We start from the raw sequence: 24,226 nt of genomic DNA, 5'->3' as shown, positions 1-24,226 counted from the left end.
CCCTCTTGCGGTTTCACTCTACAGCAGGCCTTCACAAAGTCTTACTGGATTGAATAATGCAATGAATGATATCGTCAACATGTTCAAATGTAATGACTTTAATTATTGTATTCATTTCCAGGGCTTGAAAAGAAGATTTCCGGGTATCCAAAGGACTTCATCCGGATGTTGACAATGTTAAAAGACCAGTGAGATAATTTAGGCTGATGAAATGATAATAGGAAATCAAAGGGATACCGTGTAAGTCCGTGAGTACAGGAGAATCTTACAGAAAGAAACACATCATCGATTAGCTGCATTTATATTCACATTTAACCACAGCACAAAGAACAACGTCTTATTTTCGTGCGGATCTTTCCCTTTGAAGAAAAGACACATGCAATTTTCTCACATCTCTAATAAACCTGACACTTTGATTTACTCAAAGGAAACTGACGCTGATTATCTTTAACAGTTCAGAGCTCTTTCATCACTTCAGTCATTTTCTCCAGTGCTTTCAAAGAAGCAACAGGTCCCAAAAACAAGTTGCTTTCACCTGCACTGGTTCTTTTATCAACCTTTTGCATCTTAAATTTGAAATTAATCAAAGGTGTTTCTTTAAAGAAAAATGTGCTGCGTCCCAGAAAATAAAGCACTAGTCTAAATAAACAAAAAGCTGTGTTTGGAGGGAGTAAAAAGTGAGATCATTTTGAATACAAATGTGTTTCCCTTGAGGATGAATTTATCCCTGCAGGTCTGAATCACTGAAGCCCCCCTCTGCTGGGGGCTGGGGGCTGGCCTCCTCTGCCAGGCCATGTGTGGGTGCTGCAGGGGGGATGGGGTTGAAAGGTTTCCAAGGGTTGGACGGGCAGTGGAAGGGGCTGTCGTTCCCAGCTTCTGCATCCATGTCCGGGGAGGAGGGTTTTTTGGGTGCAGTGGTGTCCTCCTCAGAAGACTCTTCTTTGGCCGAAGCCTTGCCGGTGGGGGGTGGGCTGGTTGTGGTTGGAGGCGAGGTGATGGAGGGGACTTCTAACAGGATGTTCCTGAGAGGAGACCAGCCCGGGGGACGACGCCTGGTAAACATCTGGAGAAGGAATACAGTAAGACACTTAGCAACTGGACGGTTTTAAATTTTAGAATGAAAGTATTGTGATTGAATTGTAAAATGGGAAAGATGAAAAAGTATGGACATCCTATTTTACAAAGTCTATCCTTTTTATCTTTAAGGTTTATAGTATGTAACTGTGATAGATCTTATTTGGCATATTGCATGTTGTCTTTTATTTACAGCATGCAAACTCGAATGTCTACATTTCACTTTCAAGATATATCACTATCTAGTATTTGAGCAGATAGTGAGAGCTGACAGGTAAAACTTGTTTTATATAGTACTTTTACTTTCAATTAAAATAGAGTTGTTTATCATAGATTCAATTAGGTCGATGTGCTCTTTATTCAATTTCTAAAACAGGCTGAATGTTTGAGCATCCTGTGGAAGTGGGTCTCACCGTGGGCAGCGCCCCTTGTTCACACTGTATATATGCCTGTGGGACCTCAAACCTCCATGGTGCTACATCCACTGTAGAGTTACAGTTGGCAAGCTCCTACACACAAACAGAGAGAGAGAGAGACACATCAGACTAATGAACGTGGAGCATTGGATGGATAGCATAGGGGTCATGGGGCAGAGACACAAAACAACCACTGAGAGACACAATAGACGAAAAAGAAAATAATAAGGAACGCAACATCACACAAAGCCAAATAAAGCCACCATCAAGAAATACAACAAAAACAAAAGGACACACAATGACCCAAAGACACACAGAATGACCACAACGAGACACAGATCGACCACTTTCAGAACCAAAAAACACAAAGATACAGAAAACAGCAACAAGGAGACTCGTACGTAACAGCGACAGAAAGACACAAAACAACTAAAAAGACACAAAATACAACCACATAGAGACACAGAACGACCACATACAAAAACAAATACAAAGAAACAAAGAAACAAATACTATGTCAGTGCTTACCACATTCTCACTATCAGGGACACACAGCTCGTTGAGGTCTTTGTGTTCACTCTTGGGACAGGTGGTCCTCCTCATATCAAACCTCAGCTTGAACCTGAATCCTGCGACGACCTACAGGGAAACAGATACAGATGCAGACAGTAAAGAAAAACCTTCTTCTCCTCTTCATCTTCACCTCTCTCCTCATATCAACCCATTTCTACCTGTCTGGTGGAGGGGCCCACAGAGTTCAGGGTGAACAGGTGAGTAGAGTCGGATACTGAGTTAAACTTGGAGATGGAGACAGAGAGAGGAACCCTGAGATCCTCTGAGTTCTCATCGATCTCTGTCGGGCATCCCAAACAGATAGATTTCTCTGGGACGATGTAATCATCTAGAGAGGAGAAAGATGGTGGAGAGAAATAAAGAATGAGAAGACAGCAGATTGACTGGGCTAATCATGCGGTTAATTCAAACCACAACACCTAATTTCTGTAAGACCAGATCCAACTGAAGCAATCTACAAAACAGTACCAGTATTATTTTTCCAAGCTGTGCCTTTAAAAGTTGCAAATCATTGTGTTGGCTGGATAGAAAAATAACTATTTACTGGAAGCTTTCAGTGGGCTGGTTGGGCAAAGATTAAAGTCTAGACTATCACAAGTTAATATTGCTCTCTCTCTCTGTATCTGAAAATTATATTTCACAATCAGCTTCTCTGTGTATGCCCTGCGCCCACGAGGTTACACTTTCCTCAATGAATCACTGTTTTCTTAATGAGAAATACACTCCACTAATAAACAGTCATAGGGAACGTTATCAGCACACCAGATGTTCCTCTTCCCATACACGATATACGTTAAGAATATGAAGGTACCTGAAATGTGTTCCTAAGTAAAGTACTTGAGTAAATGTATGTAAATATGAAGCGTCACAATACAACAAATTAAAGTATTGATCAGGGCCTGCATGTAATATCATATGTCTAAGTGAAAAAATATACTTTCGATAATTTTGAAAGACATTTCTCTATAAAATTGAGTTCAGGTTTCTTCCAACAAAAGTAGTTATTTTGGATTTATTTATTTATTACTATCCTGTTTATGTCTCTGTTTAACTAGCTTTGAAGGGTTGCTTCAGTTCTTGAATCTTGAATCTCAAATGTTCAATATTTTTTTCATACTGCAGGAAACACGAGACGAAAAGGCTTTGTCTTTTATCTCCAGACTTTAATTACGTTAGATATTGTTTTTAAGTATAGTTCTAGGTTTGGTTGGTGATGGTGGATTAGATAGAACCAACCCTCTCCATCTTTTCTTATTTCTTTGAGAAAAAAGCTGGATATTCTTGTGTCATAACTGATAAAACAATAATATGACACTTTGTTATTTTCACTCACCAAGCAGGCAATCCACCTGTCGAGTGTCTGCCTCTGTCTCTGTCATGTAGACAGTGGCATTGCATGAAATTGGTTTCTGAAAAGAAAAACAGCTTAGATGATTTAATTTGTTTTAATCAAAGATTGTATAATCCATGCCTTTACATAACATATTGCTACCAATTTAAGACATGTTGTTCTCCCTTAAAGGTCCCTATTATACTGTTTTTCATCAATATATTTTATGTCGCAGATATATACAAAACATGTCTCTGAAGTGTTTGGCTCCACATACCAAACAGATCATGCATTGTAGCATCCCATAATCCCCTCTGTTTCAGCCCTGTTTCAAAAGTGCTGATTCTGTCTTTTAAAATAAGGAGCCACTCCCCACGCCCCTCAGAGAGATATTTGGTTAAAAAGAACAAAATGGTGCTCTAGGAGGAGATTCAGGTGATATGGTGGGCGGGGGTTATCTTGGTTGGTGATTGGCTAATGGTTACACTAGCCAAAAAAAATCGTTATGACATCATAAAGTGGCCAAAATCTGATCAGCTCATTTTCAGACAGGTTTTTATATAAATGGATCAGGACAAAAAGAGAGTGAACCCTTTTTCCTGAGACGTTCAGAATGTCTTTACACAGAGGGGACACATGTTGATGTATACAATACATGAAAAAGTGGATTTTGCATAATATGTGACCTTTAACTCTGAATGTATTTCCTGTGTAAACTAAATACGCTGGAAAGACAGTGGGCACTGTTTGTAGATTTTTACTGTGTGTCACTGCTAACAAAACCATGGATGTCTGCAGCTGTTTAGCTCTCTCATTATTACCTCTCTTCCGTTGGGCAGATAGTCGCAGACAGTCCAGGGTTTGTTGCTGCCAGCTAGACAGTCGCTCCTCCTGGTGGTGAACTGCAGTGAGTACACTGAGTCCGAGCCATTCTCTGACTGGAGACACGCACACACACACGCACACACGCACGCACGCACGCACGCACGCATGCACGCACGCGCGCGCGCACACACACACACACACACACACACACACACACACACACACACACACACACACACACACACACACACACGTTCAGTGTTCCAGAGGTCATAGTGTGTAAACATGTTTTCTTTAAATTTCTTATCATCCCACAGCTTTAGTTCCTGTTGTTTCACCACCGTCCAGTTTCATCTCTAATACAGTATGATACTTTAAAAAAAAATCAGGAGGCCACAATCGCCACATGTATGAATTATTATTATTGTTAATACTATTATTATTATTATTATGTTTTATAATAGGTGAAACAGTTAAAACCTCAATAAAGCTCATGAAATAATTGCATTGTCCTAGTTATTGCCAATATCTGTATTATATTCTTTGGCAGCCTTATGGTGTTGAGCAGATTCAAAATGTTTAGTTTTGCACATTTCACCCTTTTGTCTTTTAATTGTAGTGACTATATTAATCACCCTTCATTTTTAGTATGTCTAATACTAACTGAGTCCCTCTTACAAGTAGGACAGTGTCAGTATTTACAACAATGCAACACTGTAAGAGTAACCATTTTCCTCAAAAAACCTACAGTAGCATGTCACACACATCATTTTTTCCATCCCTGTACCTTGCTGGCTGACAGTATCTGAAACAGGGCCAGGTTGTGTCCCGTGCTCAGCCTCTCGTTGAACTTGTTCACGGCGCTGCTGACGGCTCTGTCCACAGACGGGTCGTCACAGAAGATCAGAACGCCAGGCTGCACCTCCAATGCCTCCGGTGAAAAGAAAAAAAATAATTTACTTTTTCTAGTAAAATCCTGATGTTTCTGACAAGAAGGTGAGGACTTTCATTTTCTCCTCCTTTATTAGTGAAATATAATGTTCTTTATTCCACAACATTAATCTGACAGTTACCAGTTACTTTACAGATAACATTTTAAATACTAAACAACTTCACTGTATGAACAATTTGACTTTGCTCACAGTGTATTCTCATAATGCAAGAAAGTTGTAGTTGTAGTAGGGTTTCTTTCTGCATACCTGGCCATAGATTGAGCTGTGGAGGCACAGCAGGCCGAGCACGCAAAGCCCCGCTCCGCTCCTCATCGTCTGATCCTGATGGATGTTTCTGCTCTGCTTCACAGGAAATAACAGTAAATATAACAACAGATAGTGAACGCCTCAATCCACAGTTTACCAATGCAATGAAAGTGTATTTCAGGTCGAAATGGCCTTCTAACCCTGGCAGCGTGAGTCGCAAATGTCTTATTTCTGGCTGAATCAGAAACAATTTGAAGCTTTCAAAATGATTTAATGCAAATATTTAATATAGCATTACTTACAGTTTATGAAGGTGAATGCCTGCTGTCGATGTTGCTGTGCTTGAAGAGATAAATGAATGAGTGAAGTTCTCCTGAAACTTTGGGTGGGAATCCTGGGAAGAATGATGACACACTGATAGACACATACACAGGGGACAGGAGGGCACACACACACACAAACACACACACACACACACACACACACACACACACACACACACACACACACACACACACACACACACACACACACACACACACACACACACACACACACACACACACACACATACACACACACACACACAAACACACACACACACACACACACACACACACACACACACACACACACACACACACACACACACACACACACACACACACACACACACACACGGATGCTCAAAACGCTCAGTCGGTAAAAGGAGAGTAAATGTTTGCTCTCTAGTTTGCCCTCCTACTTGTCAAATCAATACAACTGTCAGTATCCAAGAAAGGGGAGAGTATTTAAAGAGGTAACATCTTCCTTCCTAATGAATTTAAATGAGCAAACGCGCTCATACCTAAATACACACACACACATTTGAACACACAAAGAAGCATGTATGTTTGAACATAAACATAACTAACTGTACATGTTTAAGGGCCATTGTGTGTGTGTGTGTGTGTGTGTGTGTGTGTGTGTGTGTGTGTGTGTGTGTGTGTGTGTGTGTGTGTGTGTGTGTGTGTGTGTGTGTGTGTGTGTGTGTCTTTGTGTTTGCTTGCTGTGTGCTTTCACTGGTACTTTGTCCCTGTCGACCTTTGGCCTCTACCACTCTGATTTCCTCACTGCTCCTCAGTGAAATGAGGTGAAAGCTGCACAGATGTTACACTGCATAAATGACAGTATCATCCAGACATTGTGTTTGCTGTGTCTATGTGCAGCCTCTGTACAGGAATACACCAAGTTCACTGAGTTCACATGCCAACCGATGGGACGCAAACGGAGACCTCCTCAAGAGGTTTCTAAGTTTAGGGCATCGAATGTTATTTACTGCCACTAGGGGTCCCTCAATCAAAACAATGAGAAAAGACAGAATTGTATGCCTTTCATAACTTCCAAGGATTACTTAATTCTTCATCATTCAGGAGGTTTTGACTGGTAGCTGAATTCTCCGTAGATAAATCACCTGGTATATCAATAAGGTAATACGTAGACAAAGGAAAAAAATATGGGAACAAATGAAAACATGGAGTTAAATTCCAAAGAAAACAGAGCCTTGTCTTGGTTAAAATTATGGATGTTTTGGAGAAAATGTGGGATATTGAAGTGCTCTTATTAACACATTTCTAACATAGGTTATTTAGACATTTTATCGTTACAATTTTACAAAGAGGAGTCACATTTGAATAAAAGGATAAAGGAAAACTCAAATTATTTAGTTATTTTTACTTTACAAAATATTCAAATAAAAACAAGTAAAACAAATTAGTTTAGATTCAATATTTCAATGTAAACCAACAGTATAGCAGCAGCTGTGTAGCTTAACCAAGCCAGTAAGTACTCAAATATTTTATTGTAGTAAAACAATACCACACTGTAAAAATACTATGTTACAAACATATTCCTACATTCAAGTATTAGAAACAAAGAAAAGGTTCATAATATAAATAAGTTAAATGAATTAAATTAGATAACAGATATATTAAGATATAACATCAGTCACAAATGAAAGGCAGTTTTGTAACTTTAGAAATATACATATTGTTGTTAATGCTCAAAGTCCCCAACTTCTAAGACACTAACAAAAGCAACATGTTGTCAAGGTGACATATTTAGCACATAAAGTTAGAGCTACATGCTTCTGACTCAGAGTTTTACCATCATATAGTTTCCATCCGAGGTGTCAGCTCACCGCCTCCTATGACTCTGCACTTCCTGTGCACGGTTCCTTTGAGTGTCAAGGTGGTCGACAGTTTCACATTTAGAAGCAAAGCCACAACTGAAGCACTCACACGGCTCCCATCACATCACTGCTGCATTATTCTCCTTTCTGTTGTTTTCTGTGAACTATGATGCTAACGGCTCAAACAGGTGGATGGTGTCTCATAATCCTGGCTATTATTGCAGGTAAGTTTGATTTTCTAATCTCATTACATCCTTATAGTGCGCTTCTCCACAGACTAGTCAACTGCTCAACTCAATGCAGCATTTATGGGAGACCTCCTCCAGATAACAGAGAGGGTTTTCACATCCATATTGCCCACACAACTAAACTCAAATCAAACTTAAAAAAGGTAATGCAAAGTTAAAAACAACAACCTAAAGGATATTTTCTTTTTTTGTGATTTTCTTTTACCTCAAATACACTAAAGTATAAAAAATGGTTTGAGATTTAGAATCTTTTCAGATTTTATAGATCAATTGGTGGGATTGTCCTCAAAACAAAATTAAACTGTTATTTGAAACCAGAGCTGAACTCCAAGCGTCTCTAGGCACAAAGTTACAAAGGACCCCATTCGGTATTACTGTATGCAAGGAAGTAATAATGATAGGAGTGAACATGTGATTGAGACATTTCAACTGATTATTTCTTAATTTATATTTCTTAATTTGAATTGAATATTGAATTCAAAATGCTGTGTTGCCTTCTCTGTGAAAACCTAGTACTTGTAAATGTGCTTTGTAATAAATGAGGATGTTCTGGTTTTCTCTCTTACACAGAAATCTACATTTAAGGGTTTAACACATGTTTCTTTCTTTCTTAATCTGCAGTTAAAAGCATACAGATGGTATGAAAATAAACTGAGATAAAAACATTGAGGACAAGGTTTGCAGCAGCAGCTTTCATGAAATGTGTTATTATGTGTAATTGTTCAATTACTGTAATTATTGCTTTAAACCAATGTCAAGACAGCCTCATTCTTACTTCATAACCAAGTAATTTACCAAGTAAAATGTACTTGTTGCAAAGTGGACAAGCCTGGCAAAAATGTTTTTGTTTTCCTATTCTATTTAGACTTTCTGCAAAAATGTCCAATCCAAGATTCTGCTAGAGGCAGGTTAACAAACGTGGACGAATACCCAGCATTCCAGCATGTCCGTGTGCTGGCTGGTTTCTTGGCACATAACTGAATATGTGTCTGCTGTGTGCAATACGTATACATTAGATAACCAGATGTTGATAGTGACACGTCTCTTCTCCCCCAGGTGTCCAGCTCCAGGAAAAAGAGCGCTCTGTCCAGCCTGCGTCTGAGCCTCACGTCTACAAGCCGGCGCTGCAGCCCACTGAGACCACCCCTCCAATAGGTACACACCAATCCCTTAGAGATAAAACATAAATTGTTTGCACCACAGCAAATGTACCTACAGTTAAATGTAGACCTAATTGGGTTTAAAGTTTTAAAGGGAAAGTAAAACAAATAATTCAAGTCTAAACATTGGGGGCTCTTTTGTACGGAGCCAGAAGTTATTAATAAAATGAAAACAGATTGTCTCTAATTCAAGTTAAATGACCTTTGGCTGTCTGTGTTAATGTATATTTCTATATGTGTTCGTGCATAGGGACCTACAAGCATGTCGGAAAATCCTGCATAAAAGCCACCATGGGAGTACAGTACATTGTCATTGAGAAAAAGGTTAGTTTGTGTTTGGGTGTATGCGTGCGTGTGTGTTTTCCTCCGTGTATTTTTGTCCGATTTCAGCACATTTCGCCCAGCGTGCGTGTTCATTTCTGCATGTCTTCGTGAAGTATTTGTTTCACTGTACAAACAAAAGAAAACTAAAAATGTCCGTAACAATCTATTTAAAAACAAATAACAAGACGTGTGTGCTCTGGTGGAGGTGATACATTATCATTTAAATGTTAACTATTTTTTGCTCCAGTACTTGTTTGGTGACTGACTGGAGACAATGACATCTGACAGTGTATAAGTCATATTTCTCTCCTGTGTGCATTCAGAAGGCTTGGTATTACAACCTGGAGCCCTCCAGGGTCAGGACGGGGGGGTCCTGTGGTGAAGAAGCTGCTGTCCTCTCTCTCACACTGCCTGACGATGCTGCCAGTCTGCAGCTCACCTTCAGAAAGGTACACCAAATTTCATACATCCCTGTTTCCTTCAAAGTGTGCATTTTCTTCCACTGTCCGGAGATATGCAGGCAATGGTGGAATGTAAATTGACTATACTTAAACTCAAGTACTATACACATTTGAGGTAATTGTAATTGAGCGTTGATTTTATGCAACTTGTACTTCTAGACCACTACATCTCAAAAGGCAAAACTTGTATTTCTTACTCCATTATATCTATATGAGCACTTAAGTTTAGTTTAGTCAATTTTTCATACCATCATGTCAATTTTAAAGCCTTAGAAAACACCTCATAAATGCAGTGATTATGGAACTATTAGCAATAGTCAAATGAGGAAGACAAAACTGTGTTACGTGTTTATACTGTATCTTCAAATTCAGAAAATATAGTTTCTGCATCCACACTCTGCCATAGAAAAAATTAATAGAATCATTGACGCTTCCAGCTTCACAGAAAATCCAAAACATTCACATCAACAGATAAAGTAATGTGCATTAGAAAAATTGTTTTCAGAATTCATGCATTAGTGGATCAGCTTCAATCTCTTTTGTTTTTGTCTCCAGAAAGGGAATATTTTCTACGTCTCCAATCTGACCGCTCACGTGTCTCCTCTGCCTGTCTGCCAAGGATGTTCCAGTAAGACCAGATCAAGAGATAAAAAGAGAGATGACATTTAGCTGGTATTTCTGATTCTGAACCTGCCCACACAGAGAACATAACCATCCCTGTCTGACATCCTTTCCTCACAGATAAGACTTACTCAGGTGTGTTGACGAATGACAAGCTGTTTGCAGCGGCTGATGGCCAGAGCTTCAAGTGCGAATCTGAGAATCTGCTTCTGACGTCTCCGGAGCTGAGGATCCGGCTGGTTCCTCTGCAGATACAGGCCTTCACTCTGCTCAAAGGACACTACGGAAAAGGTGAATGGGTTGATCCTTAGGTACAAGGGAAAATATTCTTTATATAACAAAGTATCTGCGCTGGTAGATATAGAACTATAACAACATTTAGTCCTAAAACCGTAATTAATATCATAGTGAAAAGACAATTACAAACTCACATTGCTGAATAAAAGTATACACGCTTGACTACCCCATATGGTATTGTCTGCTTCCTCTCTTGTGTTCAAACTCATTTGAAGACACATGGACAGATACATTAGCATGAGCACCAATCTTTTTTCAAAAAGGCCCAAGAATTTAAAAATCAAATTGGGCTTGTTTTCTGTTGTACAGTATTACATTATGGTCATGCTTTGAAAGCACTCCAGTTTTCCCTCATTCTGTGATTAATCTCAATCTAGGAAAACAGCTGGGAGTTTTGCCAGATAGCCTACAGATGTGATCTATAATGTGAGCTTTGAGCATGCGATTCTTGAGAATCACACACAATGATAATTGGTCCCATTGGACTGTGTTAACAGTAAATATCCTGAAACTAAAGCAGGTTTATTGCTGCCGTGTTATTGATCTAATCATTATGGAAAACAATGTTCGTGTTATAAATGTGAATCTCTGCACTGCAGCTTTAGATCTAAGGGATTGATGTGAATGTGATATCTGCAAGATCAGATTATATATGGCTAAATTAAGGTACTCATTTGTTTCTGCATTTTGCTCTCCATGTTGTTTCAGAGGTGGAGTGTTGGGTTGACTTTACCAAGCGAGTTATCCCCATCATCCTCGGGGCCACAGTGGTGGGTCTTTTTCTCATCGCCGTGACGACCTCCCTGTTCATCAAAGACCACCACAGAGAAGGATATGACAGGGTCTGAACTTCGGACAACTGGATGGAGATTACCTTCATCTAAAATATTAGTTCATCATACACTGTCACAAAAAGTTCTCAAATTAGCTCTCCTTAATTTAAAGCACAGCGGTCTAATACCCATAAATCTTGACAATGTTGTTCCATTTATTTCTTTGACTATTATTTAATTATTTTTTCCAATTATAATTTGTAATCATCACAATTGGGTTTAACATTTATTTTCCTTTTTATTCTGTATTTAATGATAACTTTTGTTCACAGCTGTGTGTTGTAATATTCATATTTGTGGCATATTCCAGAGTTAATTGATAAAAGGGATTAGCCCTTATTGACACACGCTTGTTAATGATTAAGTAAATAATCATAACAACACTTGCTAACCTACATGTCAGAGATACTAGAAAATGAACATCGCATTTTGTTGTTGTTGTTGCTTTAATTGGTAATATATTTTATTTTGGATAAACAAATATTTCGTTATTACATCAATTGAAATACTGTACATAACTGCATAATATTGTAGTGTTACCAGAATACTTTAGGTTTTTATAAATAAAATATGTTTTAAATGTATTATAAGTGGGATTATCCTTACCTGTGTGACAGAGAAACGCTGCCCTCTGCTGGCGCTAAGTGCTCCCTGCAGCGTCCTCCCCACCTCCATATCCCTCTTTCTCATTGGCTCCTCGTCACTACGAGTCCTTTAAAAGGTCAAAAATAATAGTACAGATATTTAGACCTGTATTGCTGTTTTTACAAGTGCCAGTGTTTGTTTAAAAGGTCGGAATATTATTCATGGTTCGGTTGAGTAGTTTGCTTCTTTGAAATCATCACCAAACTGTGTATGAACTGTTTAATATAATAACACTTCGCCTTTTCCTCCTCAGCTGGTCATTTAGTGAGTTAGCTAGCAGCTATCACCTCAGCAGCTGGTAGCTATGGCTGCAGTTATTCTGAGTTTCCCAACTCTGCAGGGTCTGAGGATATTCACACAGTGAGTATATTTAAGCAATTCAGTCAGTTGTGATGTTGCCTAAAGCAGTCTGCTCTTCTTACGTAGTGTTACACAAACCAGCATCTTTTTGACCTTTTTTTAGCTTTCAAGTTTGCAATGCTATTCCACGTCTGAGCTAACATGGATGCATTTGTGCAGCTATCATTGCTACGCATCACTTTGTTTATTATTCGCTGTTGCTCGTGATGGCTGGACATGACAACAGGACGTTGTTTTACCGTCAACCTTAACGTGTTGTTGAATAGGTTTTTCACCATTATGCGAGCTAATGGAACAGATAAGAGCCGAGCAAGGTTAAATAAAGGTAGCAAACTGCCAGCTAGCATGGCTAATGTTGCTGCTTGTACACCATGCACACTGTTGTGTTTCTACCTGTGACACTAGTCCTTTATAGGTATCACATTCAGCCTATTTATTAAGACTACAGTTTTATTAACTGTACGTGCTTTTTAAAAAAAAGTTTTTTGTCTATTTAGCATCTTCTCCGCACTTTATACCCATGCAGAGATTTGAATGGCACTGAAGTTGTTGTCATCTTTCTCCTCAGAAAATTGTCATGGACCAAAAGAGGCGTGAGGTTCGTTTCAGGAGGTGAGTGAGGAAATATGCACATGTATGAAGAATCATGGCTCAGTTATGTTATGGTCTGAGGTTAAGCACTAAAATACCACAATTATATATTGCCATTATGTATCTTTTGCAGGGAGTTTATTTATTTAAAGTAAAAAAAGATACTGTTTCAGCCGCTTATTTAATTAACAATTTAATTTAGTCTATTAAACTTAAGAAAATAGAGAACAATTCTAGTCCCAACAATTCAATTAGTTACTGCCTGTTTTTTTTTAATCACAGCTCAAAGATATGATCATTCTAGTGTTATAAAGCTGATGGCATAGATGATATTGGGTTTTTATTGTCAAATGACTAAAACCAGTCATTGATTACAGTGTTTCCCACATAATTTGATTCTATTTGTGGGGGCACAGCACCCCCCCCCCCCCCCCCGGCAAGAAAAGCCAAAGGCCCCTTGACCTATTCGGGTGGTCCATGCATCCACCCCCCCCTCAAATAAGATAATACATGCGAGTTCATGGCTACTGTAGACAACAATCTTGTTGCTCTGTGTTGCGTTGTTAATGAGTGAAACACACCGGAGTTGATGATCTGTGGGGTTTATTCTCCCAAAAATATCATTTACAATTCAGGCATTTCGCAGACGCCTTATTCCAAAGCGATTTACAATGACCAATTACAGGGACACTCTCCCTGGAGTAACCGAAGGCTAAGTGCCTTACTCAAGGGCACACTAGTAGTGGTGTTCCAGGCAGGATTTGAACTCTCAACCTTCCGATCATCAGCCCACTTCACTATCCATTAGACTACCAAAAAATAAATAAATAAATAAATAAAAATAATAATAATTACAATTTTTTTTTTTTTTTATGAGATCCATTTGTGGCGGACGATATTTAATTGTGGCGGCCCGCCACAAATGAATCAATTTATGGGAAACACTGGATTATTCAAAAAGTTGCCGATTAGTTATCTGACTGATGTGTTATTTGTAGTATCTGGTTCGCACTGTGGATCAAACCATTGTCCGTGCTGTAATTGTTTACAGTTTTTGTTTTGTTTTGTTTTTGTTTGATCAGTATGTAGCACTTTTGTTTTCTTAAGACATTGGATAGTGGTTTCTGCAAGCCCTATAAAATGTTTTGAATTAGTTAGTGAGGTGTTGACTGCTGTAAAGTAAAATTGTAGTCCATTATTCATCGTTAAAGTGTCTGTTGTGTCTTTCTGCAGAGGTGGGAAGGATAGAGAAGGTGCTGATTGCCAATCGAGGAGAGATTGCGTGTCGTGTGATGCGCACGGCCAAGAAGATGGGCGTCCGCTCTGTGGCTGTGTACAGTGACGCAGACAGAGACTCCATGCACGTGGCCATGGTGAGATGATGGCTGATTTAAGTCTTGCAAAAGCTGTGTCTTTAGAATGTGTACACATCTGCTTCTCAGACTTTGTCTTTTTCTTATTTTCTCTTTGTTTTTGTTTTTTGTAGGCAGATGAAGCCTATCATATCGGCCCCGCCCCCTCCCAGGAGAGTTACCTGTCGATGGAGAAAGTTTTGGAAGTGGCAAAGAAGTCTGGATCACATGTGAGTAACCCCCTACTTGAGGTATTTTAAATAAAATGGGAGATAATTCTTTTCAGGTCTTATCAACCTTTCCTTTCGCGTCTTATTTCCCGTTGAAATCTCAAGGGACTTTGACGTTGTTACACATGTGTGTTTGTGTGTGCAGGCTGTCCACCCTGGCTATGGCTTCCTGTCAGAAAACACAGAGTTTGCGGAGGCGTGTAAACAGGAAGGCATCATATTTATTGGGCCACCTTCCTCTGCCATCCGAGACATGGGCATTAAAAGGTAACACATTTTCATCTTTTCCACAGTTATTTAGAATGATTCATTATTTGTGGTATCAAAAGGAGGCATCATTTACTCTTACTAAAGTTTCTTCCCCAGTCTTTTATGTGGAGGTTTTTGATCTGCTTTGAGGGTCCAAAGACAGTCTATTTCTACAAACTATAAAGTCCCTTTTAGGCGAAGAAAATAAATAAATAGAATAAATTAGGAATGCAATTTGTGAATTTGCTCTAGTAAAATTGACTTTGACACTTATAGCAATAATTGTTAACTTTTTCTCATTTTAAATGCTTTCTCCTTTTTTAGCACATCCAAATACATCATGTCAGCTGCCGGGGTGCCAATCATTGGTGGTTACCATGGAGAGGAACAATCAAATGAGAGACTGCAAGCAGAGGCGGCCCAGATAGGATTCCCTGTGATGATTAAAGCAGTCCGTGGAGGAGGAGGGAAGGTGAGAGGATGCCAAAACACCTAAATAACTTTGACAAAGAAACTTCAGGAAACATGGAATAACTGTGTGTGTGTTCAGGGGATGCGTATCGCACGGTCAGACTCAGTATTCTTGGAACAGTTGGAGTCTGCGAGACGAGAAGCCAGAAAATCCTTCAACGATGATGTCATGCTGGTTGAGAAATTTGTAGAGGATCCCAGGTAAAAGTTATGTTTAATAACTAATACATTTGACTCAATCAGTTAGTGCTAGTTTGACCACCTTTCCATGCTTATTAACACATTGATTCACAATTGAATGTGTCCGTCTCCTGTAGACACGTGGAGGTGCAGGTTTTTGGGGACATGCACGGTAACGTTGTCTACCTGTTTGAGAGAGACTGCAGCGTCCAGAGGAGACATCAGAAGATCATAGAGGAGGCGCCGGGGGTGAGCTAAATCAATACAGACTCATACATACATTCAATGTAATTGTAACAGTGACAGGCAAATCTCTTTTGAAATTGAATGTGGATTTGCTACAATTAGCCGAAGTGAACCTGACTCGAGGTTTAGGACATGTTCCGGGAATAATCCCCTGGTCTTATTGTTGGATCAGAGGAAGTGGTTCTGCTATTCTAAAGAGGATGAAGTCATTAAATATGTTGGTAAAAATGAAGTGTTTTTTTGAAGCGGGAGGGCAGAAAGCACAGATTATACAGAGGTAGCCCTCCCGTTAGGCATCCAGTTGCAGGATAAAGAACAAAATATAAATCCGTAATTAAATACGCACACAGATAAACAAAATGATATACATGTGTACACATATACAAGTTAAAATATGAAATCTACTACTCTTCTTTCTTTCTTGGTAGAGGACACGTGTCTGTCTTTCTTTGAATATGTTAGTGAGCTAGGTTTATGGAGTTTACTGCTGCACTTGTTTAAAAAAAGACTATAAAAAGCTATAGTGTAAACCTCTCGCATTTATCCATAGTTTTAAACAGATATGATGACTGGAATATATTTGTGTCAATTATTGAATGTTTTGACGTATTTTCATTTCCTTGTTTTGTTTTCAGCCTGACATTAGTCCTGAGGTTCGGAGGAAACTTGGAGAGGCAGCAGTTAAAGCTGCCAAGGCTGTCAACTACGTAGGGGCAGGTGAGACCCCTGCACACACCTCCCCCCAGCCCCTCACCCCCAACACACGGCGTATTAACATCGTATTGTTTGTCTTCCTTTGTAGGGACGGTGGAGTTTATAATGGACGCAGAGCACAACTTTTACTTCATGGAGATGAACACCAGGCTGCAGGTGGAGCACCCCGTCTCTGAGATGATCACTGGGACCGACCTGGTGGAGTGGCAGCTCAGGGTGAGACAGGAGGGAGAGAGCAAAGAAAGAGGGAGGAATATGTGCTCTAAAACATTTTCTTTTTATCTGAAGGAATTACATTTTCAGTCACATCAACACTCTGTGTAAATCTCCTCCAGGTGGCAGCAGGGGAGCGCCTGCCTCTCCTCCAGGATGACATCATTCTGAGGGGACACTCTTTTGAGGCTCGGATCTACGCCGAGGACCCCAACAACGACTTCCTCCCAGGGGCGGGGCCTCTGCTGCACCTCTCCACCCCGGCTGCAGACCAACACACGCGCATAGAGACTGGAGTCAGGGAAGGTGAGGAGTCAAGATCTGACTGGTTGTTTTTATACTGAGGGTTTCAATTCTTTATATAACGATACAGGATTTAGAGTCCTTTATGACGCTGCCTGATTTAACGGTATTGATTTAAACGTACAGAGAACAAAGGTCATGGTAGCTATAAAGAGCTAGAGTAAATCATTCTGAATAAGTGACAAATAAAATAGTTTTTTTTGCCCCTTTATCGTGCGTTTGTCTTTCAGGGGACGAGGTGTCACCACATTACGACCCCATGATTGCGAAGCTGGTGGTGTGGGGGGAAGACCGCTCTGCTGCTTTAAAGAAGCTGCGGTACTGCTTACGCCAATACAATGTAAGACACACACACACACACACACACACACACACACACACACACACACACACACAGCTATGCATGTCGTGCAACTAAACCTGTGAAACAAATACAGTAACTATTAAAGGTCCCATATTATACTGTTTTTCATCAATATATTATAGGTCTCAGATATATACAAAACATGTCTCTAAAGTGTTTGGGTCCAAATATCAAACGGATCATTGCAGCATCCCACAATCCCCTCTGTTTCAAAAGTGCTGATTCTCTGTCTGTTACTTTAGATGAAAATAAGGAGCCACTCCCCACGCCCCTCTGAGAGATATTTGGTTAAAAAGAACACAATGGTGCTCTAGGAGGAGATTCAGGTGATAAGGTGGGGAGTTACCTTGGTTAGTGATTAAAAACGTTATGACATCATAAAGTAGCCAAAATCCGATCAGCTCATTTTCAGACAGGTTTTTATAGAAATGGATCAGGACAAAAAGAGAGCGAATTTTTTCTCCTGAAACTTCCAGAATGTCTTTCCACAGAGGGGACACATGTTGATGTGTAAAAGATATGAAAGCAGTTAACTAAAGTGTTACAACAAATAAATGCAAAATTGCCTACAATAAGTCATGGTGCTGTGATTTAACTGTCTCTGCCTCCTCTGTCCTCAGATCGTGGGACTGAACACTAACATTGACTTTCTGCTGAGCCTTTCCGGTCACCCTGAGTTTGAGGCTGGAAACGTGACGACCAGCTTCATCCCTCAGTACTACGCCGACCTCTTCCCCGCTCCTAGGGCTCCCTCTGGGGAGACCATCTGCCAGGCGGCCCTGGGCCTGGTGCTGCAGGAGAGGAGACACACACAGGAGTTTGTACAGGCCTCCAATGGTGAGTGGAGAGCACCACAACACATATCTACCACGTTTGATTTGAACATTTATATAAATGGTGCAATGACGTGATTTGGATTTGTTTCAGACCCCTTCTCCCCGTTCGGATCCAGCAGTGGCTGGAGAAGCAACATTCAGTATAACAGAAACATGACGCTACAGCTGGGAGACAAAAGTAAGTCAGAGGGCTATGGTGGGCTTTACTGCCCCCTAGGGGTTACAGTAGAGAGGGAGAAAACGTCCTTTTTTGGTCCCATCAACAGACTAATGCCAAATATATTGAATTTATTATGACACAGGAAAAGAGCAAATACTCAAATGTATGCATTACATTTTTTTTTTTAAATAGTGTTTATTTCTTATTTTTTTTCTATGGACTGCAGCACTTTCATGGCAGGATTACTACACTTTATTTTCTAACTGTCATTTCCTTACAAAGCGAAGTTACTTTAACTTTAAGTTGGAAATGTTGAAGAGTAAAGTCAGAGACTCATCACTGTTTCATGACTGTTTGAATAATGAAGTTCAGAGCTGATCTTCTCTGGCAGTTTGGTAATGAACTCATATTCAGGGGTGCACATAACTTTTTTGCCCTAGTTCTCAAAGGAGCACCTGGAGATGTTGCTTGGTGCTCATCCTTAAAATGAAATAAACCGTAACTTTTGAGGGGGTCTTGACTTTATTTGCCAGACACACGGCACTGAACACACATGCAGAGGTGAACACAGAACACACATGCAGTGAACATAACCAATAACCTACCATAGCAAATAACAAATTAATGTAACTTATTTCATTTGTGTTGTTCATTCACATCTTATTTTACCTTAACATTTATTTATTTATGCATTTTTGTATCTCCAGTTTTAAAGGATATTTTTGGTTACTGTCCTAAAGTATACATTGGAATGATTTCAAACCTGTTTATCCTAATAATTATAAATGAGTGCCTTTGGAAATATGTGTTTACATAAATTGTGACCAAACCGTTTGAACTTAGACTAAAGTGAACTATCTAAACCAGGGGTCGGCAACCCCTGGCACTGGCACGCGGCACCGTAACCAGTGGCACACTAGGAATAAGTGGAATAAGTGTGCAAAATATTTAAATTAATTTTCGGATCGTGAACGCGAGACCGCCGCCAGAGCTCGTCTCCCCGTTACCTGGAGAAGGAAGCCATGCACGCAACACAGCCCCGCTCTCTTTATCTCCAGTTGACTTTCTGCCGCTTTCCTCCGTGGTGCAGTGCTGATCGTTTCACCACGGAGGAAAGCACTTCATTAATTGCAGTACCCATAAGGAGCTGTACAAATGACGCAGTTTTTACGTGGCTGTGTTTATTTAGTTGAAAGCCCAGTGGCAATCTGCTCATCTCTCATCGAAATAATATGCTGCAAGGGGGCGGACTGGCCATCTGTGTGTAGAACTTTCCTGTCGGCTCCCAGACCATAGTCGAGGAGGGCAGAAGCAACAAGCTTCAGGTTCAATAACCCACTTTAGCTTAAATGACTGGAGAGAGGCGAGCACTTCTTGGGAGGCCGTTGCATTTATTTAGCTGTTCTTCTGTTTCACAAAATACATCACAGACCTCTGTTTTTCTGCTTCCTCGTTTCACTTCCAGAAACATACACACGTTCCCTCACTGTCGCTCTACCATTCACAAACACACATGCACAAGCCGCACCCCTCTCTCTCTCTCTTAAACGGACAGCGATCTCATCTCACTCTGCATGACCCTAATATCATAACTTGTGTGTTCTGGAGAACCACAGAACGGACGATCGTCCTTATTATTATGCCGTTTAAACAAATTATTTAAATGTGTTTGTTAAATTCGGCATCATGTAAGTTGCGCTGACAGGTCCACACACTGCTTCCCCGCAGCGAGGCTCCCCCGCCCTCCTGCTGATAGTTGACGAGCGTCAAGCTCCTCAACCCCCCCCCCCGTTGATAATTATCGATCGTTGGCACGCTGATAACATTTTTTTTTTTAAATGGCACTTCATATCAAAAAGGTTGCCGACCCCTGATCTAAACACTCGGAGTCCTTTACCTCACTGAGCTGTAGTTATCAGCCTCTCAGTCTGACTGGAGAGGACTCTCCCTCCACATTATTTTAGACACATATTCTTCTTATATCCGTTAAAGCAGCTAGCACCAGATTCTAATAACAACAGAGCCGGTGCACCCTCCCTCTCTCCCTCGCTCACTAGCACTTTGGCTGTGAGCTGCGGGCGCCAGATAAGCCAACATCCCCCATTTTCATCACTTACAGCGCCCATCGTACAGGGCAAATGAAACGTGTAACCGGGGTGAAAAGGGTGTTACATTTACTTAATTATGAATATTGTTACATCAAGGCCGAAAATTAGGATGAGCACCAACGGTCAAAAATGTGTTTTCCCTCCCAGAATTGCCTCCCCAGATCTGGCACCCTAGGCGAAAAGTTATAACGCCAGTGCTACTGGCCGGTCCTGAGTTCAAATGCAACTCGCAAATCTCTCTGTCTCTCTGTCTCTCTGTCTCTCTCTTCTCTCTCTTCTCTCTCTTCTCTCTCTCCTCTCTTCTCTCTCTCCCTCTCCCTCTCTCAATGTTGGTACGCAAATGCGCACCTGCGCACCAGTTATGTGCAGCCCTGCTCATATTCATTATTCAGGGTTCCTGTTATAAATGTCACTGCAAAAGGCCAAATGTAAATCAGTGATGATGTTTAGCTAGAGGCCCCCTTAAATGACTTTCCTCCTCTCAAACCTGTTTTCTTCTTGTTTTTGTTGTCTTTTAGAAGTGGAGGTGGTTGTTGGGTACAGCAAAGATGGCAGCTACACAATGCAGGTGAGCTCGAGTGTGTCCTGTATCATAAATCACTCTTATCATGTTTTGTTTTTTTATCAAAGTGGCAGTTCACCTTTTGGTATTATGACATACTAGCTAGAGCTCACACTGTTATGATGAGTTTGATTTACTTTCCTTTAATTCAAAGTTTTTCATTTGAATGTTGAGCATGCCTGATGGCCGTCAGGAATAACAGTTGGACAGAATCATCTGAATCAAGGGCAACTAATTAGCTTTTTCTGGACCTTTTGAATCCAATCTGAAAGTCATCTTTATCAGGAAACTGAGTACCTGAACTCCTCTCACTAGTGACGGCTGTGAGATGCTGTTACAAAATCCAGAGGAAAAACTGGACTTTTGAGTTTAAATCCTAAAACCACTGTGGTTGTTTTTAAGGAACAAGGTAAAGAGTAGGGTGAATCAACAGCAAATCCCTTTCATTAACTGTATGGAATGTTTTACAACCTTCATGTGATGTTAACATATTTAATCCTTCAGCTTGGCAACGAGGTGTACCATGTGACCGGGGAGGTGGAGCTGGAAGGTGGAGCGTCGTTCCTCCACTGCTCTGTCAACGGCGTGAAGTCTCGTCCCAAACTGGTGATCCTGGACAGCACGGTGCATCTGTTCTCCACGGTACGTCCTGCCAACACTAACTGGAGTCGCCTTCATGTAGCTGCACATTCTTCTACTTTTATTTTTACTCATCATGTCTGTTAGCACATTTTAAGCATTAACACCATCTGTTTTTGATTCAAATTGTTCTTATACATGTTTGTTATATCGATTAATCTGCCTATTATTTAGTTCAGGAATTACACTTGTTGTCCATTAGATGCAGAAAAAGGTGAAAAACGCTTGTCGCATTATCCTGGAAACCATCATTAAGTGGTTTGATTTGCCTGGTAACTAAACGGAACCCTTAAAGTAAATGTAGCAACACATAAGATTAAACAATTCATCATTCTTCTCTTTTAAGTAATATGGTTTCTCACTCATAAATCTATTTAAAATGTGTTTATTAGATAGCTGGCCTTGTTTACAGTTGACTTACTGCAAGTTCAGTTCCCCAAATAAGAGATGTTATAACTCCTCTCTGCAGGAGGACAGCTCCCAGGTGTCCGTGCCTGTCCCAAAGTACCTGGCTGCTGTGAGCGGGGCGGGGGCCCAGGGCGGAGCGGTGGCCCCCATGACCGGGACCATAGAGAAGGTGAGGATACACTTTTAATTTTTATAATAATTAGCTGTAGCTGCTCAGTCTTCTCTTCTTCTGCTTTTTCTCAAATAGAAATTGCAGAATAGAATAAATGATGATTATAACACACCTTGTTGTTGTTGTTTGTATAAGCACTGTAATGCACTCCTTCTGATTAATAACAAGTCAACCTGGGAAATAAATGCAAATGTCTTCATCCTTACATTTGATTTATGGGGACACCACTGAGTGTTGTTGTTTGCCTGAAATGAACATATGTATCCTCTGGAGTGAGTGTCCTCTGTCCAAAACAACTCTGTGCTGTGTTCAGGTGATGGTGAAGGCCGGAGACACGGTGGCTGTCGGAGATGCACTGATGGTCATGAACGCCATGAAGATGGAGGTGAGGCACACACACACACACACACACACACACACACACACACACACACACACACACACACACCACATTTAACACACACTCTGCTGCGTTTGTACTAAAGTTGTTTCTGTTTACGCAGCACACGATCCGGGCCCCTAAGGCAGGTGTGATCAAGAGGGTCTTCTTCAGCGAGGGCTCGCAGGCCAATCGGCACGCTCCTCTGATCGAACTGGAGGAAGAGGAGGTGGAGGAAGGGAGCAGCCAGTAAACAGACTCAGACAAACAACCACGCCCTAAACACACACTGACAGGTGGCAGGGAGGCGGAGCTAGTTAGTGAGACAGCTGCAGGGGGAGGGAGTCTGGAAATGGTTAGTGTTCTGAAGATGAGACAGGATCTGAATCTGGAGTGAGTCTGGATTAGACAGAAAACCCTAGGGACCCAACCCTCCTATGGGTTAGGGTAGAAGCTGCTAAAGTCACCTAAAATGATTTGGGCTTGACTTGTGTGTCAGCTGCTCGCTAAACACCACATCAGCCTCTCAGCTGCCATACACACTTTAGAATAGCACTTTTATTTTGATTTCTCTTTCTTGTGTGTTTATATTCTTGAATCAATGAAGCTCTGGCAACTGTTTGCCTTTTCCCCATGTCTCCTCTCTTTGTTTCTGTCAGTGATGTTAGTTTAAGTTATCTTGTTCAGGACAGTGAGTATTTCTTGATCTTTACAAGGTGACGACATCAAACACTTGTGTTTAAGCAAATCTGATAAAGTGTGAAATCAGAAACCGTTCTTTCAGAATTAGTGCAAACTGTTCAATTGTGCTTCCAGACTAACTCCCTACTCTTCATAATTTCCCCTGAAAGTGTGATTATTATTAAAAATAAACCAGATCTGCTCGGCCCCTGTTGTTGTTGTTGAAGAGATTGTAGCCTGACAAAAAGAGAAAGGTAGAACAACACTCCAAAAGGAAGAAAAGATTCCCGTCTTCTGAGACCTAGTCTGATGATGCCCTGTAAAGTATGACCTGTGTGTCACGGACAGAAGGAGGTTTCTGTGTTTCCGCTGATCGCTCTCTTTTTACTAACTTGTGTTCTGAGGCCTTGTAGATTTAAACTGATGATCACTTGTGTTCATTTTGCAGATGTGACAGATGACTAGAAAATATTGTATTGAAAATACTTTAATAAAAATGTTTCTAAAGTATGCACAGCGTCAAGTCATTCGTGAAGTGTTTGAAGGTGGGTTGCTTAGTTTAACACATTTCCCTCTCCTCTTAATCCTTTTGTCATGTATCGAGCTCTACCACGCCTTGAGTCAACGGTGCTTAATTCCCCCAAAACGTTTATGACAAACCATTACATCCTGTTTTTATGGCATACATACTAGAACATTTTATCTGACAGTTTGATGACCTCCTAATATGAGGTTTTTAAAGAAATGTTTTTAAAAGATATACCGGTACTATACTATGACATTTTAATGGTATGATTACAAGTCATAAAACAAGTGATATGACATTTGATGG

At 40.4% G+C, this 24,226-nt stretch overlaps 3 protein-coding genes across 5 annotated transcripts; 2 read left to right on the top strand and 1 right to left on the bottom strand.

The window, feature by feature from the left end:
• Window positions 1-82: 82 nt before the first annotated feature.
• Window positions 83-5,848, bottom strand: kng1 (kininogen 1). 2 transcript variants are annotated; one of them, XM_079665021.1, is made up of 9 exons: window positions 5,720-5,848; window positions 5,418-5,513; window positions 5,006-5,149; window positions 4,215-4,331; window positions 3,397-3,472; window positions 2,222-2,391; window positions 2,019-2,129; window positions 1,488-1,583; window positions 83-1,063 (listed from the first exon to the last, which is right to left on the bottom strand). In XM_079665021.1, exons 2-9 carry the CDS (start codon window positions 5,481-5,483, stop codon window positions 722-724), a joined length of 1,122 nt encoding a protein of 373 aa, XP_079521147.1. In that variant the 5' UTR covers window positions 5,484-5,513; window positions 5,720-5,848; the 3' UTR covers window positions 83-721. The 2 variants fall into 2 exon arrangements, with proteins under 2 accessions (XP_079521147.1, XP_079521146.1); XM_079665020.1 differs by having other exon boundaries at window positions 5,418-5,510.
• Window positions 5,849-6,010: 162 nt separating this feature from the next.
• lamp3 (lysosomal associated membrane protein 3) lies at window positions 6,011-12,075 on the top strand. Its single transcript, XM_079665039.1, has 7 exons — window positions 6,011-7,811; window positions 8,892-8,990; window positions 9,246-9,319; window positions 9,643-9,768; window positions 10,336-10,408; window positions 10,522-10,692; window positions 11,407-12,075. The coding sequence occupies exons 1-7, from the start codon at window positions 7,754-7,756 to the stop codon at window positions 11,544-11,546; spliced, it is 741 nt and encodes a 246-aa protein (XP_079521165.1). The 5' UTR covers window positions 6,011-7,753; the 3' UTR covers window positions 11,547-12,075.
• A 154-nt stretch (window positions 12,076-12,229) lies between these two features.
• mccc1 (methylcrotonyl-CoA carboxylase subunit) lies at window positions 12,230-23,904 on the top strand. Of its 2 annotated transcripts, none has more exons than XM_079653822.1 (20): window positions 12,230-12,322; window positions 12,430-12,536; window positions 13,105-13,148; window positions 14,361-14,500; window positions 14,614-14,709; window positions 14,855-14,976; window positions 15,283-15,430; window positions 15,509-15,630; window positions 15,747-15,858; window positions 16,491-16,572; window positions 16,658-16,785; window positions 16,905-17,088; window positions 17,316-17,425; window positions 18,070-18,286; window positions 18,377-18,463; window positions 21,072-21,121; window positions 21,620-21,757; window positions 22,224-22,331; window positions 22,648-22,719; window positions 22,838-23,904. In XM_079653822.1, the coding sequence occupies exons 2-20, from the start codon at window positions 12,481-12,483 to the stop codon at window positions 22,964-22,966; spliced, it is 2,145 nt and encodes a 714-aa protein (XP_079509948.1). In that variant the 5' UTR covers window positions 12,230-12,322; window positions 12,430-12,480; the 3' UTR covers window positions 22,967-23,904. The 2 variants fall into 2 exon arrangements, with proteins under 2 accessions (XP_079509948.1, XP_079509949.1); XM_079653823.1 differs by having other exon boundaries at window positions 12,322-12,340.
• The last annotated feature ends 322 nt before the right edge of the window (window positions 23,905-24,226 follow it).

Source organism: Notothenia rossii, assembly GCF_949606895.1.
Source record: "Notothenia rossii genome assembly, chromosome: 1".
Lineage (NCBI taxonomy): Eukaryota > Metazoa > Chordata > Actinopteri > Perciformes > Nototheniidae > Notothenia > Notothenia rossii.
Note: the sequence above shows the minus strand (reverse complement) of the source record. Positions and strands in the feature narration are given on the sequence as shown.